This window comes from Ogataea philodendri, assembly GCF_020536065.1.
Source record: "Ogataea philodendri strain CBS6075 chromosome Unknown scaffold3, whole genome shotgun sequence".
NCBI lineage: Eukaryota > Fungi > Ascomycota > Pichiomycetes > Pichiales > Pichiaceae > Ogataea > Ogataea philodendri.
In genome coordinates this window covers 189,704-202,682 of record NW_025764099.1, presented here as the reverse complement: position 1 = coordinate 202,682, position 12,979 = coordinate 189,704, and the positions used below count along the sequence as shown (strand labels likewise).

At 50.0% G+C, this 12,979-nt stretch overlaps 11 protein-coding genes across 11 annotated transcripts; 7 read left to right on the top strand and 4 right to left on the bottom strand.

Annotated features, from left to right (window-relative positions):
• Positions 1-258: 258 nt before the first annotated feature.
• OGAPHI_005570 (uncharacterized protein) lies at positions 259-3,300 on the top strand (the record flags this gene model as incomplete). The annotated part of the gene is made up of 1 exon (XM_046206766.1): positions 259-3,300. One exon carries the CDS (start codon positions 259-261, stop codon positions 3,298-3,300), a length of 3,042 nt encoding a protein of 1,013 aa, XP_046059408.1.
• OGAPHI_005572 (uncharacterized protein) lies at positions 783-1,632 on the bottom strand (the record flags this gene model as incomplete). Its single annotated transcript, XM_046206768.1, has 2 exons — positions 783-1,091; positions 1,453-1,632. The coding sequence occupies 2 exons, from the start codon at positions 1,630-1,632 to the stop codon at positions 783-785; spliced, it is 489 nt and encodes a 162-aa protein (XP_046059410.1).
• Positions 2,844-3,077, bottom strand: OGAPHI_005571 (uncharacterized protein; the record flags this gene model as incomplete). Its single annotated transcript, XM_046206767.1, has 1 exon — positions 2,844-3,077. One exon carries the CDS (start codon positions 3,075-3,077, stop codon positions 2,844-2,846), a length of 234 nt encoding a protein of 77 aa, XP_046059409.1.
• Positions 3,301-3,374: 74 nt separating the features above from the next.
• Positions 3,375-4,397, top strand: OGAPHI_005569 (uncharacterized protein; the record flags this gene model as incomplete). Its single annotated transcript, XM_046206765.1, has 1 exon — positions 3,375-4,397. One exon carries the CDS (start codon positions 3,375-3,377, stop codon positions 4,395-4,397), a length of 1,023 nt encoding a protein of 340 aa, XP_046059407.1.
• Positions 4,398-4,436: 39 nt separating this feature from the next.
• Positions 4,437-5,653, bottom strand: OGAPHI_005568 (uncharacterized protein; the record flags this gene model as incomplete). The annotated part of the gene is made up of 3 exons (XM_046206764.1): positions 4,437-4,686; positions 5,140-5,506; positions 5,581-5,653. The coding sequence occupies 3 exons, from the start codon at positions 5,651-5,653 to the stop codon at positions 4,437-4,439; spliced, it is 690 nt and encodes a 229-aa protein (XP_046059406.1).
• Positions 5,654-5,822: 169 nt separating this feature from the next.
• On the bottom strand, positions 5,823-9,071 carry OGAPHI_005566 (uncharacterized protein; the record flags this gene model as incomplete). Its single annotated transcript, XM_046206761.1, has 4 exons — positions 5,823-6,126; positions 6,380-7,929; positions 8,361-8,819; positions 8,883-9,071. The coding sequence occupies 4 exons, from the start codon at positions 9,069-9,071 to the stop codon at positions 5,823-5,825; spliced, it is 2,502 nt and encodes an 833-aa protein (XP_046059404.1).
• OGAPHI_005567 (uncharacterized protein) lies at positions 6,944-7,480 on the top strand (the record flags this gene model as incomplete). Its single annotated transcript, XM_046206762.1, has 2 exons — positions 6,944-7,143; positions 7,249-7,480. The coding sequence occupies 2 exons, from the start codon at positions 6,944-6,946 to the stop codon at positions 7,478-7,480; spliced, it is 432 nt and encodes a 143-aa protein (XP_046059405.1).
• Positions 8,232-9,266, top strand: OGAPHI_005565 (uncharacterized protein; the record flags this gene model as incomplete). The annotated part of the gene is made up of 1 exon (XM_046206760.1): positions 8,232-9,266. One exon carries the CDS (start codon positions 8,232-8,234, stop codon positions 9,264-9,266), a length of 1,035 nt encoding a protein of 344 aa, XP_046059403.1.
• Positions 9,267-9,461: 195 nt separating this feature from the next.
• Positions 9,462-10,367, top strand: OGAPHI_005564 (uncharacterized protein; the record flags this gene model as incomplete). Its single annotated transcript, XM_046206759.1, has 1 exon — positions 9,462-10,367. The coding sequence occupies one exon, from the start codon at positions 9,462-9,464 to the stop codon at positions 10,365-10,367; it is 906 nt and encodes a 301-aa protein (XP_046059402.1).
• A 314-nt stretch (positions 10,368-10,681) lies between these two features.
• OGAPHI_005563 (uncharacterized protein) lies at positions 10,682-11,690 on the top strand (the record flags this gene model as incomplete). The annotated part of the gene is made up of 2 exons (XM_046206758.1): positions 10,682-11,482; positions 11,568-11,690. The coding sequence occupies 2 exons, from the start codon at positions 10,682-10,684 to the stop codon at positions 11,688-11,690; spliced, it is 924 nt and encodes a 307-aa protein (XP_046059401.1).
• An 8-nt stretch (positions 11,691-11,698) lies between these two features.
• OGAPHI_005562 (uncharacterized protein) lies at positions 11,699-12,970 on the top strand (the record flags this gene model as incomplete). Its single annotated transcript, XM_046206757.1, has 1 exon — positions 11,699-12,970. A coding segment is annotated over one exon (1,272 nt), but the record flags the coding sequence as incomplete, so codon positions are not given.
• Between the last annotated feature and the right edge of the window lie 9 nt (positions 12,971-12,979).

Below are 12,979 nucleotides of genomic sequence, written 5' to 3'. Positions count from 1 at the left end.
CATAGATGAAAACACAATATTTCAGCCGAAGGGGGTTGAAAGCGTTTTTTTTTTATTTATCGTAATATAAACGAAAACAAGGGGAACAATAAATTGCCCGAATATTGCGCCTTAAATCGTTGATAGTTGCTGATCTCGCTGATTTGAACAGCGGCTATTTGGATTTCTCTCTGGATTCGACGAATCAGAACCATTTACATTAATATTTACCGTTCTTGATTTACGGTGATCTAGATCAACAAGAGTTGGCGTTTCACCATGTCAGACGGAAAGGATCCCGTGATTACGGATATTTTGCGCAAGATTGAGAGAGAGAGAAACATTGCCCTTGGAGCTAGCAATTTGCGCAAAGAGACGTCCAATGCGCTGGTGATTCAGAAATGCAACACCTCCATCAGAGAGGCCCAGAAAAACATTGAATATTTGGAACAAACGCTCAAGAAACTGCGGATTCAGAAGAACGTTGCTAGTGACAACGACACGTCTGTGGCGTCCGCCAAGTCTGTTTCTGCGGAGAGCGCTGTTCCCGCGAGCGGTGATGTCGTTCAAAATAAACCCCAAATCCACAAACCAACGTTTACTGTGTTGGATTTGCTGAAATACGAGTGTCCGTCGCTCGGCCACAGAATACAGTACATGTTGCAGCAGCTTGAGTTCAAGATCCAGGTTGAAGAGCAGTACAGAGAAGCAAACGAAAAGATCTACAAATTGTATCAGTTGGAAGGAGACCGCCGCAGTATTGCCGCCGCCGCGGACGGCCGCATCGAGGGTGAGCGCAAGCTTCAGCTGATGCGTAAGGCGCTCAAACAGTACCAGTCGATGTACATTGACATCGACGACGTGGCGCGTGAAAACGCCGTCATCAACGCTTTCAGAAAAAACCCGCTGACCGGCGTTTTGTCAATCACCGTGTCTACTGTGCGTAATGTCGACCACATGGCCTCGCCGATGTTTACCAGAAACCCGGAGTCCATTGTTTCGATCAAGATCGACGATGTCGAGCGTGGTCGTACCAAGGGATCAAGAAACGACCGCTGGAACGAGACGTTTGAGATCGACGTCGAAAAAGCCAACGAGGCGGCAATCACAGTCTACGACAAGTCGGGAGACCATCTCGTTCCTGTTGGGCTCGCATGGCTGCCTCTTTCCGACATTGCAGAGGAGATCCGTCGGAAGAAGGTCACTCAAGAAAGGGGCGGTGGCGACTGGATGATTGGGTCTGCTTTACAGCAAGGTCCAAAGAGCCAAGTCAGCTCTTCCACCTCCAATTTGAGCGGGAAGTCCGATTCCCAAGGAGATCCTTCCGCTTCTGCCAACGAGTCTACAGAGGATTCAACTACAGACACTAAAGTTGTTTCTTCCACCTGTTGGTTCGAGTTGGAGCCAACAGGACAGATATTGGTGACAATTGGATTCACTAAAGCAAACGAACACCAAAAGGGTGAGAGATACGCCTTTGGTGGCGGATTGGGCCGTCATGGTGCTATTCGTCAAAGAAAAGAGGAGATCTTCGAATATCACGGCCACAAGTTCGTTCAAAAACAATTCTACAACATCATGTGCTGTGCCGTTTGCGGCGATTTCCTCAGATATACTGGATTCCAATGTGAAGACTGCCGTTTCCTGTGCCATAAGAAGTGCTACAAGAATGTCATTAATAAATGTATTTCTAGAACCAGTGCCGATGCTGCTTCAGAAGAAACCAAACTCAACCACAGAATTCCTCATAGATTTGAGCCAGTTGCCAACAGAGGTACCAAGTGGTGTTGTCACTGTGGTTACATTCTTCCATGGGGTAGAAAGAATATCAGAAAGTGTTCCGAGTGTGGTATTTTCTGTCATGCTACATGTTCGCATCTTGTGCCGGACTTCTGTGGTATGTCCATTGAGAAAGCCAGCCAGATTCTTTCTGCCATCAAGTCCACCCAGGTTGGCAAGACTCCAAAACCAAAAGCCGTCACTAATAAATCTTCTGCCACGTTGGCTACCGTTTCAAGCAAAGTTACTCCTTCGTTGACGTCTGAACAAACAAAAGTCGAGTCTGCTCCATCGCAACATTCATATCCAGATGTTGCTGTCACGAAGCAGGCCTACCAGAAACAGCAAAAGAACGTTGTTCCAGACAAATACGAAGATAGACAGCTTCCAGAGATCCCTGCCCCAGCAGCAGAGACTAAGCAAAACAAAGAGGTTCCACCGTTGCCAATTGCGACCGAGCCTGTCACAGAAAAACGGCCGTCTACCAAGGACGGTGCTGTTGCTCACCACCGCTCCAAACAGCGCCGTCACCGTCACAGATACGGACTTGACGACTTCAACTTTGTTGCTGTTCTCGGAAAGGGTAATTTTGGTAAAGTTATGTTGGCCGAGAGCGTTCACACCAAGAAGTTGTGTGCTATCAAAGTGTTGAAGAAAGATTTTATCATCCAGAACGACGAAGTCGAGAGCACCAAGTCTGAGAAACGTGTGTTCTTGATTGCCAACAAGGGTAAACATCCGTTCCTGTTGAACCTGCACCAGTGTTTCCAGACCGAGAACCGGGTCTACTTTGTGATGGAGTACATCACAGGTGGAGATTTGATGTGGCACGTTCAACAGAAACGATTCTCGCTCAAGAGAGCACAGTTCTATGCTGCCGAGGTTCTTCTATGTCTGAAGTTTTTGCACGAGAACGGTGTCATTTACCGTGACTTGAAGCTGGATAACATTATGTTGAGCGAGACGGGTCACATCAAGCTTGGTGACTATGGATTATGCAAGGAGAACATGTGGTATGGTGAGAAGACGTCTACTTTCTGTGGTACTCCTGAGCTGATGGCTCCCGAGATCCTGAAGGAGCAAGGCTACGACAAGGCGGTTGACTGGTGGGCGTTCGGTGTGCTTTTGTACCAGATGCTGCTGACCAAGTCTCCGTTCAAGGGAGAAGACGAGGACGAAGTTTTCAACGCCATTTTGACAGACGAGCCATTGTATCCGATCAACATGTCGAAGGAGGCCGTTGACATCCTGCAAAGACTGTTGACGAGAGACCCTGCCCAGCGTCTTGGATCTGGCGAGGCCGATGCTCTTGAGATCATGGCTCATCCATACTTTGCCAACATCAACTTTGATGACATCATCAACCTTCGGGTGACTCCGCCTTTCATTCCAGAGATCAAGGATCCGCGCAAACCTGAGTGCTTCGACGAGGAATTCACGTCGCAGGCCGCCAAGCTGACTCCGGTGAACAGTGTTCTTTCTCCGTCGATGCAAGAGATGTTCCGTGGATTTACGTATGTGAACGACGAGAACGCAATTTAAGGGACGAGTTCGCGAAAAAAAATATTGAGGTGTTTACAGGCGGTTCGTTTTCACGTGGCACGAATCTTTGGCAAATGGCGACTATCAAGACTCTGGAGGAACTGGAGACTTTTGGACTGGCCGAAGCTGTGCGGGAGAAGTTCTCCGCTGCTTTGAAAAATGGCCAGCTCGTTTTTGCTCCTAGCAAGCACGAGCAATACACAGACGAGGCTACTGGGATGCGGTGCGAGCTGATGATTGTGGAAGGGCTGTCGAAGCGGCCGATCAACAGGCCGACGCAGCCCGGATCGGACGAGAAGATTTCGAGCGACAAGCTGGAACAGGTGAAGAAGAAGAACCCGTTCATGAAGCCAGAGCCCGAGCTGACGGTTATTCAGGACCTTGTTGGCGAGTACCGGCTGATTCTCAACAAGTTTCCCAACATTGAGGAGCACTTTCTGATGGTGACGAAGGAGTTTGTTCAGCAGGACACGCTTCTGAAGCCGGTGGAGCTCCAATTAATGCATACAATTCTGGGACAGCTCAATACGTCGCAGTCGAGGTTTTTCGCTTTTTTCAACTCGGGCCCAGAGTCCGGGTACTCTCAATTCCACAAGCACATCCAGTTCATGAAGCTGCCGCCGAATTTCGAGGTTTACCAGGACGCGCTGGTTGCCGGGAGCGAGTTTTTCATTCCCAGAGAGCTGGACGGGTCTGAGCAGCCGTTGATGAACAAACAGCTCACGTTCAAGCACTTTGTGCTCAAGCTGCCACGCAAGTTTGCGTCCGAAGAGGAACAGAGCACGAGTCTGGCCATGATGTACATGTATTTATTCAAGCGGGTATTGAACGTGTTCAAAGAGCAAGGCCTGGACTCGACCAAGATCAGCTACAACTTTCTGATGATGGAGGACTGGATGATGATTATTCCGCGGAGCCACGCGTTTTTCGACGGGGTGTGGCAGAATAGCCTGGGATTCATGGGGCTGTTCACGATGAAGGACCTGGAGGTCAAGAACAAGGTGATGCATCACGGCATAGGCACCATCTTGCAAGAGTGCGGGTTCCCGCTAGGCTCTGACGATGACCGGGCCAAATACGACGAGTTTGGGTACTAGTGATGTAGTTTGTCAATAATGTATTCTGACTCTATATATTCAAGCCTTGGCGATGTTGTTCAACTCCTCCTTCTCGGCAGCCTCAGCTTCGGCCTCGAGGATGTATGGGAGCAGGTACCGGATGTCCTCCTCTGGCTTCAACACCTTGGAAGGAGGCAACACCTTGGCGGACAAGGTGAGCTGATGAGCAGTGATGATTCTGAAGTTTCTGGCATACGACTCCTCGGCTGGCAATCTGGACAAAACGGTCTGCATAAGTGGGTTCTCCTCAATGATCAGGTCGTCCAGTCTAAAACGTTAGTAACAACACTCTGTTGTAAACTTACCTCAATCCAACTTCTCTGTATCCAGAGAGATATGTGAAGGCCTTGGCGGCTGGCAGAGCAATACGCTTCAATGCCGGGTTGGCGAGAACGAAATCGGCGGCTTTTTTGATGCTGGTAACGGAAGCCATGGTTGTTTGTTGAAAGAGAAAATTATAAATTTTATTCTCGCGAAGTATGATTGGCGAATTTCCGCTACTGGTTACGTAATCAGGGTTAAGGAAGCAAGAATGACATTACAGGCGCGGAACTAGCAGGCGCACTGCTGCTCGTTGGTGCTGGGTCTCTGGTTGAGGTCGATGGTGCGTTTTCTGCGCTGGGTCTGCTGGCTGAGTTTTTCCTCCAATGGTAGGCTTAGAGCAATTTGCCGGAAACAGTCCTTGACGTGGTCGCCTATTTTCGCACTCACCTCTGCGTACATGAGCCCGAGCTCGTTTGCAAACGATTGGGCCTCGTCTCTGCTGATTTTCCTGTCCTGTTCCAGGTCCAGCTTGTTGCCAACAAGCGCAATCACGATGTTGGAGCTGGCCTGTTTCTGCAGCTCCTTGACCCAGTACTTGGCCTTGTCGAGCGACGACTCCTGTGTGATGTCGAACACCACCAGTGCGGCCTGTGCGTTTCTGTAGTACATCGACGCGAGCGACCTGTATCTTTCCTGTCCGGCAGTGTCCCAGATCTCGAACTTGACTGTGGTTGCTGGGTCGATCTGGATCGTTTGTGTAAGAAACGCGGCTCCGATGGTGGACTCGCGCATGTCGGTGAACGAGTCCTTCACGAATCGGTGTACTATGGACGACTTGCCCACCGCAGACTCGCCTATTTGTTAGTGGCAAACAACCCGTTTAAGACAAACAACTTACCTAGCAAAACGAGCTTGAACTGGGCGAACCGCATGGCCGGCGCGGCGCTTTGCGTGGATGTGCTGGACGACATGGGTCAAGCAATGCTCGCAAAGAAGATAAGGGAGATAAATATAGAGAATTTTAAAAAGCTGAGCAAACACAGCCTTGATGTTGCACAATTTAAACTTACATACATAACACCAGCCAGCGGCCTCGGCATTTAGCAGCGGCTATATACAGTCCAGGGGCGCTCCAACAGCCTACTCGTCGATCTTGGCCAGGATCTCTCTGTCGGAAAACAACAGGTATTCCTCTCCTTCCACCTTGACAGGAGAGCCACCAAAGCTAGGCAGCAACACCTTGTCTCCCTGTTTCACCGTGGTGGGGACCAGGTCGCCCTTCTCGTTCACCACGCCCGGTCCGTTTGCAATAACAGTGCCGAACGAAAGCTTGGCCTGGTTCTTCTCCGGAATGTAGATACCGGTAGCTGTCTTTGAGGCGGCCTTGGCTCTCTGCACAAGAATCCGGTCAAACAGCGGCTTGATACTGTTGAGCTTGAGAATGCTGGACATTGGCTATCAAAAGGAAAAAAACGTTGGTTTCTCAACTTTCCACCTCCACACTCAAACAATAAATTATTTCCACCTTGGAAATTTCGAGAACCGTATCCGGCACTTAGACGATTCCGACTTTTTTCAGCATCTTTCCTGTCTTGCGTCTGTTCTTGCGTCGCTTGGGGCTCACAATAATGCCTGCGCGCGTTTCCACGCTCGCCCACAGATCGCTGTTGATGCTCGACGGTAGCTTTCTTCCGTACAGACACTGATCCACCAGCCAGGTGCCCAGAATGAACTCCTCCTTGGTCAACGTTCCGTCGTCGAACTCGAGCTCGTCCTTCAGTTCGCTTATTCCTTCTTTCTGGCCGAAAAACTCGCGTCTGCGGCGGTCGATCAGAAGGTTCCATATTCTTTCCAGCACTTCGTCACTAAGTCGCGACCGCCGCCAGAGCTCCCGAACAACCAGTCCAGATATCTTGAGCGACGCCTGCTGGCTCGGGTCAACAACAACAACGCTCTCCTCGTCGTTGTCGATGTAGTCTCCCTTGTTGGCTGCCCAAACACCTTCGTACCGCTTCTTCTCCTCCTCGCTCACGATGTTGGCGTCGTTGTGGTGTTTCCACGGCTTGGCCTCGTCAAAGTCCTTCTTGGAGTTTTTCTCCTTCCGCAGAGTCGTCTTGAAACGCAGCTGCTGGTCGGTGTCCGAGGTGGTCAGCACGCTCTGGCTCGAGTCCAGCCGTTGCAGTCCCAGCATCCGCTGGAATTTCTTGCCGTGCGCACCACGGAGTGGCCCGTGGTGTGTGTGCGGCATCCGGTTTTCCACAATGGGCGAAACAGGGTACTGGGGCAGCGTCTGGTCGTCCTCCAACTGCTCTGCACTAACTGGAGTGTTTGCTTGGTATTCCACCGCAGAGGCCGGCTCCATGGTCGTATCGAGTTTCGGCGGTGGCTTACGTGCGAGCTTGTTCCTGGACTCGTTGGGATCGACGTCCAGCGACCCCGCCGTGGACGATCCAGCCAGCTGGTAGTAAACGTGCCGGGAAGTGTCCTGCGGTTCGTCGATGCTGGACTGCTGGCCGTCCGTGCCCGACATGTACATTGTGTCCTCATCCTCGGAAATCATTGGCAGCGACAGAGACGAGTACGAGTTGGAATTGCTGATGGATCCGCCATTGGCAATTTTCGGAGGAGAGAGCAGCTTGAGCTCCTCTTTCAAAGAAGAGTTTAGACTATGCACGGAGGATCTTGCAGACCGGTTAGGCGACGAGTTGTACGGACTGCGGGACAGGGGGTCCAGATGGAGGTCTGCGGACAGCGCTGTCGGGGCCTGTGCGGCGAAATTTGGAGATCGCAACGGCTGAATCGTAGGGGAGGGGGCGGCAGAAGATTGCTGTTTTGCGGAGGCGAGCGAGTTATCGGGGTGTCCGGTTGCGCTTGTGGAGCTTGTGGAAACCATTAATGCCGGTTTGGACTTGGCAACGAGGGATGCAGCGGCCAGAGCTGCCGAAGAGCTGGAATTGTTGACGGAGTCCCATGTCAAATGAGAATCGTGTTTCTTTGGCGTTGAAGGTCTCTTGACTACTTCCGCGGACGAGGGAGCGCGGGGAGGCGCGCCTGAGCCCGACGGAGGTTTGGTTCGCACAGATACAACACTGCTCGCAGAGCTTCGTGGAGCAGTCTGAGAGCTGGATTTGAGGAAAGTACGGCTTGCGGCCTGCGCAGCAATCTCACTCACCGACGCGGGCTGCGCGGACTGTCTTCTGACGGCTGCCCGTGCAGCTATAGAGGAATCTGTGCTCATAGTGACGGGCTAAATTTGAATCTAGTGTTTTGTCTGTTTGCAGGCTGAGAATTTAGTTTAAAAATATCCTGATTATGTAACCGAGAATTGGATCTGTGACAGGAGCACAGGGTGCAAAGGTACTTTGAACAGAAACGGTGCGCTCGTTAACCCAACTGTTCTTTGAAGCAAAACTGTAATCGGAATAGAGCCAAACCCCAGCACACGTAATTCAACTGGGTTGCTGCACTGCTACTAAACACCATTCCTTATTTACCGTGTCAACTCCACAGCCAGGCAAAAATTTTCTAAAAAAGTAATTTTCTTGATTAATGACGATTGGCACCTTTGCAACCGACAAAAAGGCTCTGCCGTTCTCCGAGCAGCACTATTTCTCTTCTTATGACCATTTCGGGATCCATGAGGAGATGCTGAAAGACACCGTCCGTACGCTCTCGTACCGGAATGCAATCATGAAGAACAGAAATTTGTTCAAGGACAAGATCGTTCTTGATGTGGGCTGTGGAACAGGTATTTTGTCCATGTTTGCGGCCAGAGCCGGAGCCAAGCACGTCATTGCTGTGGACATGTCCAATATCATCGATATGGCCCAGAAAATCGTCGATGTTAATGGATTCTCCGACAAGATCACACTGCTCAGAGGAAAATTGGAGGACGTTGAGATGCCATACGATAAGGTGGATATAATCATTTCCGAGTGGATGGGTTACTTCTTGTTGTACGAATCCATGCTGGACACTGTTCTGGTTGCTAGAGACAGATACTTGAAGCCAGACGGACTCATTTTCCCAGATAAGGCCAACATCCAAGTGGCTCTTATTGAAGACGGTAGCTACAAGGATGAAAAAATATTCTACTGGGAAAACGTTTACGGATTCGACTATTCCCAGTTCATTCCGCTTGTGATGTCCCAGCCATTAATCGAGACCGTGGAAAACAAGGCTGTGGTGACAAACCACTACAAGCTCATCGAGTTCGACCTTAATACCGTTACCATCGAAGACCTGGCTTTCCACGAGCAATTCCGGTTGAAAGCCACTAGAGACGACTCTGCCCACGCTTTGGTTGCATGGTTCGACATTGAATTTCCGAGCGACGAGCCACAGAATAAGGTGTGTTTTTCCACCGGCCCACATGTCAATTACACCCATTGGCAGCAGACCATTTTTTATCTTGATCAAGTCTTAGACTTGAAGAAAGGCGAAACCGTGGAGGGCTCGCTGGCTTCCAGACCGAACGAGACCAACAACAGAGAGCTCGACATCGAGCTCACGTGGGATTTCAAAGCTTCCGGAGATTACGATTCTCGTCAGCAGGTTGGAAAATACAATTACTTCTTACGGTAAAGTGATTGTGTCCCTGTCCCCACAGATTACGTCAGCGCATAATAGAGATTGAGCCGAATAGAATACTGTAGATTATTTGTAATGGGAAAGTGATTCTGAATACAAACCACGTGGGAACATTGAGGTACTAGAGATCCGCATTGTCCGTTATAAAAGAGCATCAATTACCTTCGTTTTCATTAAACTATTACCACTATGCAATTTACATTTTTCACACTGGTTTTAGCAAGCCTTGCTACATGTGCCCCGGTCAAACAGCTTCCGTTGGTGAGACCGACGTTGTCGACCGAGCTCACTAAGGATGTGTTCGTTAAGAAGATCCATTCTCACAACGATTACTGGAGAGAGTATCCGTTTTTAAGTGCTGTTACGCTTGGAGTTCAATCCATCGAGGCAGACGTTTGGGTTTTCCCCGAGCTTAACGACTCCACTATCTATGTGGGACACAACTTAGCCTCGTTGACCGCCGACAGAACGTTTGCGGACTTGTATGTGAACCCTATTTTGTCGTTGATCGAGGCTTTTAACCCGGAAAATGCACACACAGAGCTGAGCAGTTCGGTGAACGGAGTTTTTGACACCGACTCGTCTGCAACGCTGTATCTGTTTGTGGACATGAAGACGGAGGGAACGGAAACGTATCCGTTCGTGTATGAGGCTCTGGAGCCATTGAGAGAAAAGAACTACTTGACCTCCTACAACGCCGCAAACAACACCCTGACCAAAGGTCCGGTTACGGTGATTGGCACGGGGAACACACCGTTCGAGTACGTCCAGAACGCAACCACCAGAGACGTGTTTTTTGACGGAGTTCTCGGCGGACTGAATGACTCGTTCAGTGCTACCATCTCGCCAATCGCCTCGGGCTCGTTGGAGTCGCTCGTTGGCGAGGTCGACAGCGTGGACGGCCTCAGCTCGAACCAGACTCAACTCCTTACACAGGCAATCGACCAGGCACACAGCAAGGGAATCTACACCCGAATCTGGGATACTCCGTGGTGGCCCGTTGCCAAGCAGACAAACGTGTGGAGACAGATTCTGGACGCCGGCTCGGATTTCTTGAATGCCGACGACCTTGAATACGCCACAACGTTCCAGTGACCGTGTATGTAAGACTAATTGTTCTCCACCCCTCCCTCCCAGGAAGGCTGTGCTTTTCCAAGGTATCTATTAATAAGTCTTGGCCCGTGGTTTCGTCTCCTCGTTTCCGCTTACATAAGCACACATCACTAATCAAATCCCACGGTCGTGAGGACAGTGCAGATAGAATATCTTTTTGTACACCTGCGCCAATTTTTGGAACTCATTCGGTAGTGGATATATACACGTCACAGTGATCCAAAGACCTCCAGGGATCATTTGCAAGGACATTACTCAACGCGGCGTTTTTCCGGAGCCAAACGGATCAACATACAATGCTACAGGTTTTAGGGCTCAGATCTTCAGGCAAACTGACTGAGGACCAGAAGGTTTCGCGGGTCATTTCGCAGGCACTCCAGTACGAGAATGCGCTCAAGGCGATGGACTATTGTTTGGACGATCGGTCCAGCGAGGGTTTGAAGTTGTTACAGAACCACGACGAGTCTCCAGTGACACAGCTGGCCTTTGGTGTTATTCAATTTATCGAGGCAACTTTGGGATTTGAGGCGCAAACCATGAAGAAGGCCAATGATGCTCTGGTCCAGGCAGAGAGCATGTCGTGGAAGGAGAAGACGTTTGCAGAAAAGAACAAGATTCAGACCTCAGCAATCTATCCGCCTGGCACCGAATGGGCAGTGACTTATGCGGAGGCAAACTTGCTCAGTGCGCTGCTCATGCTTCTTAGTGAGAGTGTTGTTGAGAGTGCTAAGGCCCTGTTGAAGTTAAGACGCGCTTATCACACGCTGGACGAGGTCAGCAAAGCAATGGAGCGCAACGCAAACGTTCCCGGAATGAGCAACATGTCTCTGAATAGCGACTCGTCTGCCACAAGCGTGGCGTCGTCGCAGAAGTTTGCCGACGCGCCATCGTTGGCCAGCGACCAGTCGCTCAAGGACGACGAGGTGATCAACAAGCTCGAGAAACTCTACCAGATCAGAAAAGCGAGAATTGATGGCGAACATATTGGAAATCCTCCGGTTGCCGAGTCATTAAGACACAATTTGGGATACAAACAGTCAGAGAACGGAGAAAGTAGCGACACCAAGGGAATCACCATCGAGTACGGAAACTCAGACGTTCCCACGATCGACGAGTTCATCCATTCCGGAGTGAACTTGTGCTTTGGTATATTGCAAGTGGTTCTCTCTCTGATTCCACCAGCTATCGGAAGAGTCTTATCTGTGGTTGGTTTCAAAGGATCAAGAGAACACGGCCTCCGTATGGTTTGGAAGGCTGCCAAGGAAAGAAATATCCACGGAGGGCTTGGTCTGCTGGCGTTGCTAGTCTTCTACGACGGACCTTTCCAGTTCACAGACGTTGACTTCGATCTTCCGTCGACCGTGGAGCTACACAAGCTCGAGTCCCAGACGAGCCCGTCAGTTCTTGTCAAGGTGCAGAGCAGCAAGAAGGAAAAGATTCAGCAAAAAATGGAGCTGGAGAAACTGGCCAGCATTGGAGACGGCGAGCCAACCTTGTTGCACCCGGGACCGAAACTGGTTTCAATCCTGCTGCACGCGCGTGCTCTTTTCCCGCATGGAAACTTGTGGCTACTCCAGGAGTCGCGGATGCTTGCCAGTCGGGGAAAATTAGAAGAGGCTGTTGAGCTCATGGACAGCGCCAAAAAGTCAGAGATGAAGCAAGTGGACGCGCTTCTTGGGTATGATCGCGCTTTGATTTTGGCTTACATGCACAAGTTCGAGCGTGCCGCGAAGGAATTTCTGGAGCTGGTCAACATCAATTCCTACTCGCACTGTCTCTACACTTATTTCGCTGGTGCTTGCTATCTGGAGTGCTACCGGATGTGCATCACCGGGTACAACATCGAAGGTGACGTGAAGGACAAGGTCGACTTAACAAAGAAGGACTATTACAAAGAACAGGCAGAGAAACATTTGAAAGCTGCTCCCTCGTTGATTGGAAAGAAGAAGTTCCAATCCAAAATTCCGCCTTTTGAGAAGTTCATTTCGAGAAAGATGAAACAGATCGAGAAGACACAGCAAGGAACTGGTCTACATTTTTTGGACTGTATTGGAACATCTTTGATCCACGAACTGGTTTATTTCTGGAACGGTTACAACAGAATGACCGAAGAGCATCTGAAGTTGTCGATCAAACTACTTGGTTACTCGGCCGATACAATTCAGGACCCGGAGCTCGATCTGGAGAACCCGGAAACTAACAAGCCTTACAGCAAGATTAACGAGTCCACCGAGGAAGCCATGATCAGATACACTCTGCAGGCGATTGCGCTAAGACGGCTTGGCGAGATCAAGAAGGGAGTTGAAGTTTTGAACAAGCTAGTCATGACCCATATTACAGAGACAGGAGTGGTCGATGTTGACCAGAAGCTGCTGAAGTTGACCGAGAACCCATGGCTCTATCCAACAGCATTATATGAAAAAGCTCTTTTCTGTTGGAAGGTCCAAGGAGTTGACGGATTAGAGGAGTCGAAAAACTGGCTCAAAAAGTCCCAGGCATACGGAGGAGACGACTATGAGCTCAGTACAAGAGTCTCCATGAAAACCAAAACCGCTTTGGACAGACTGGAAGATTATCGTATATAAAGGACTCTT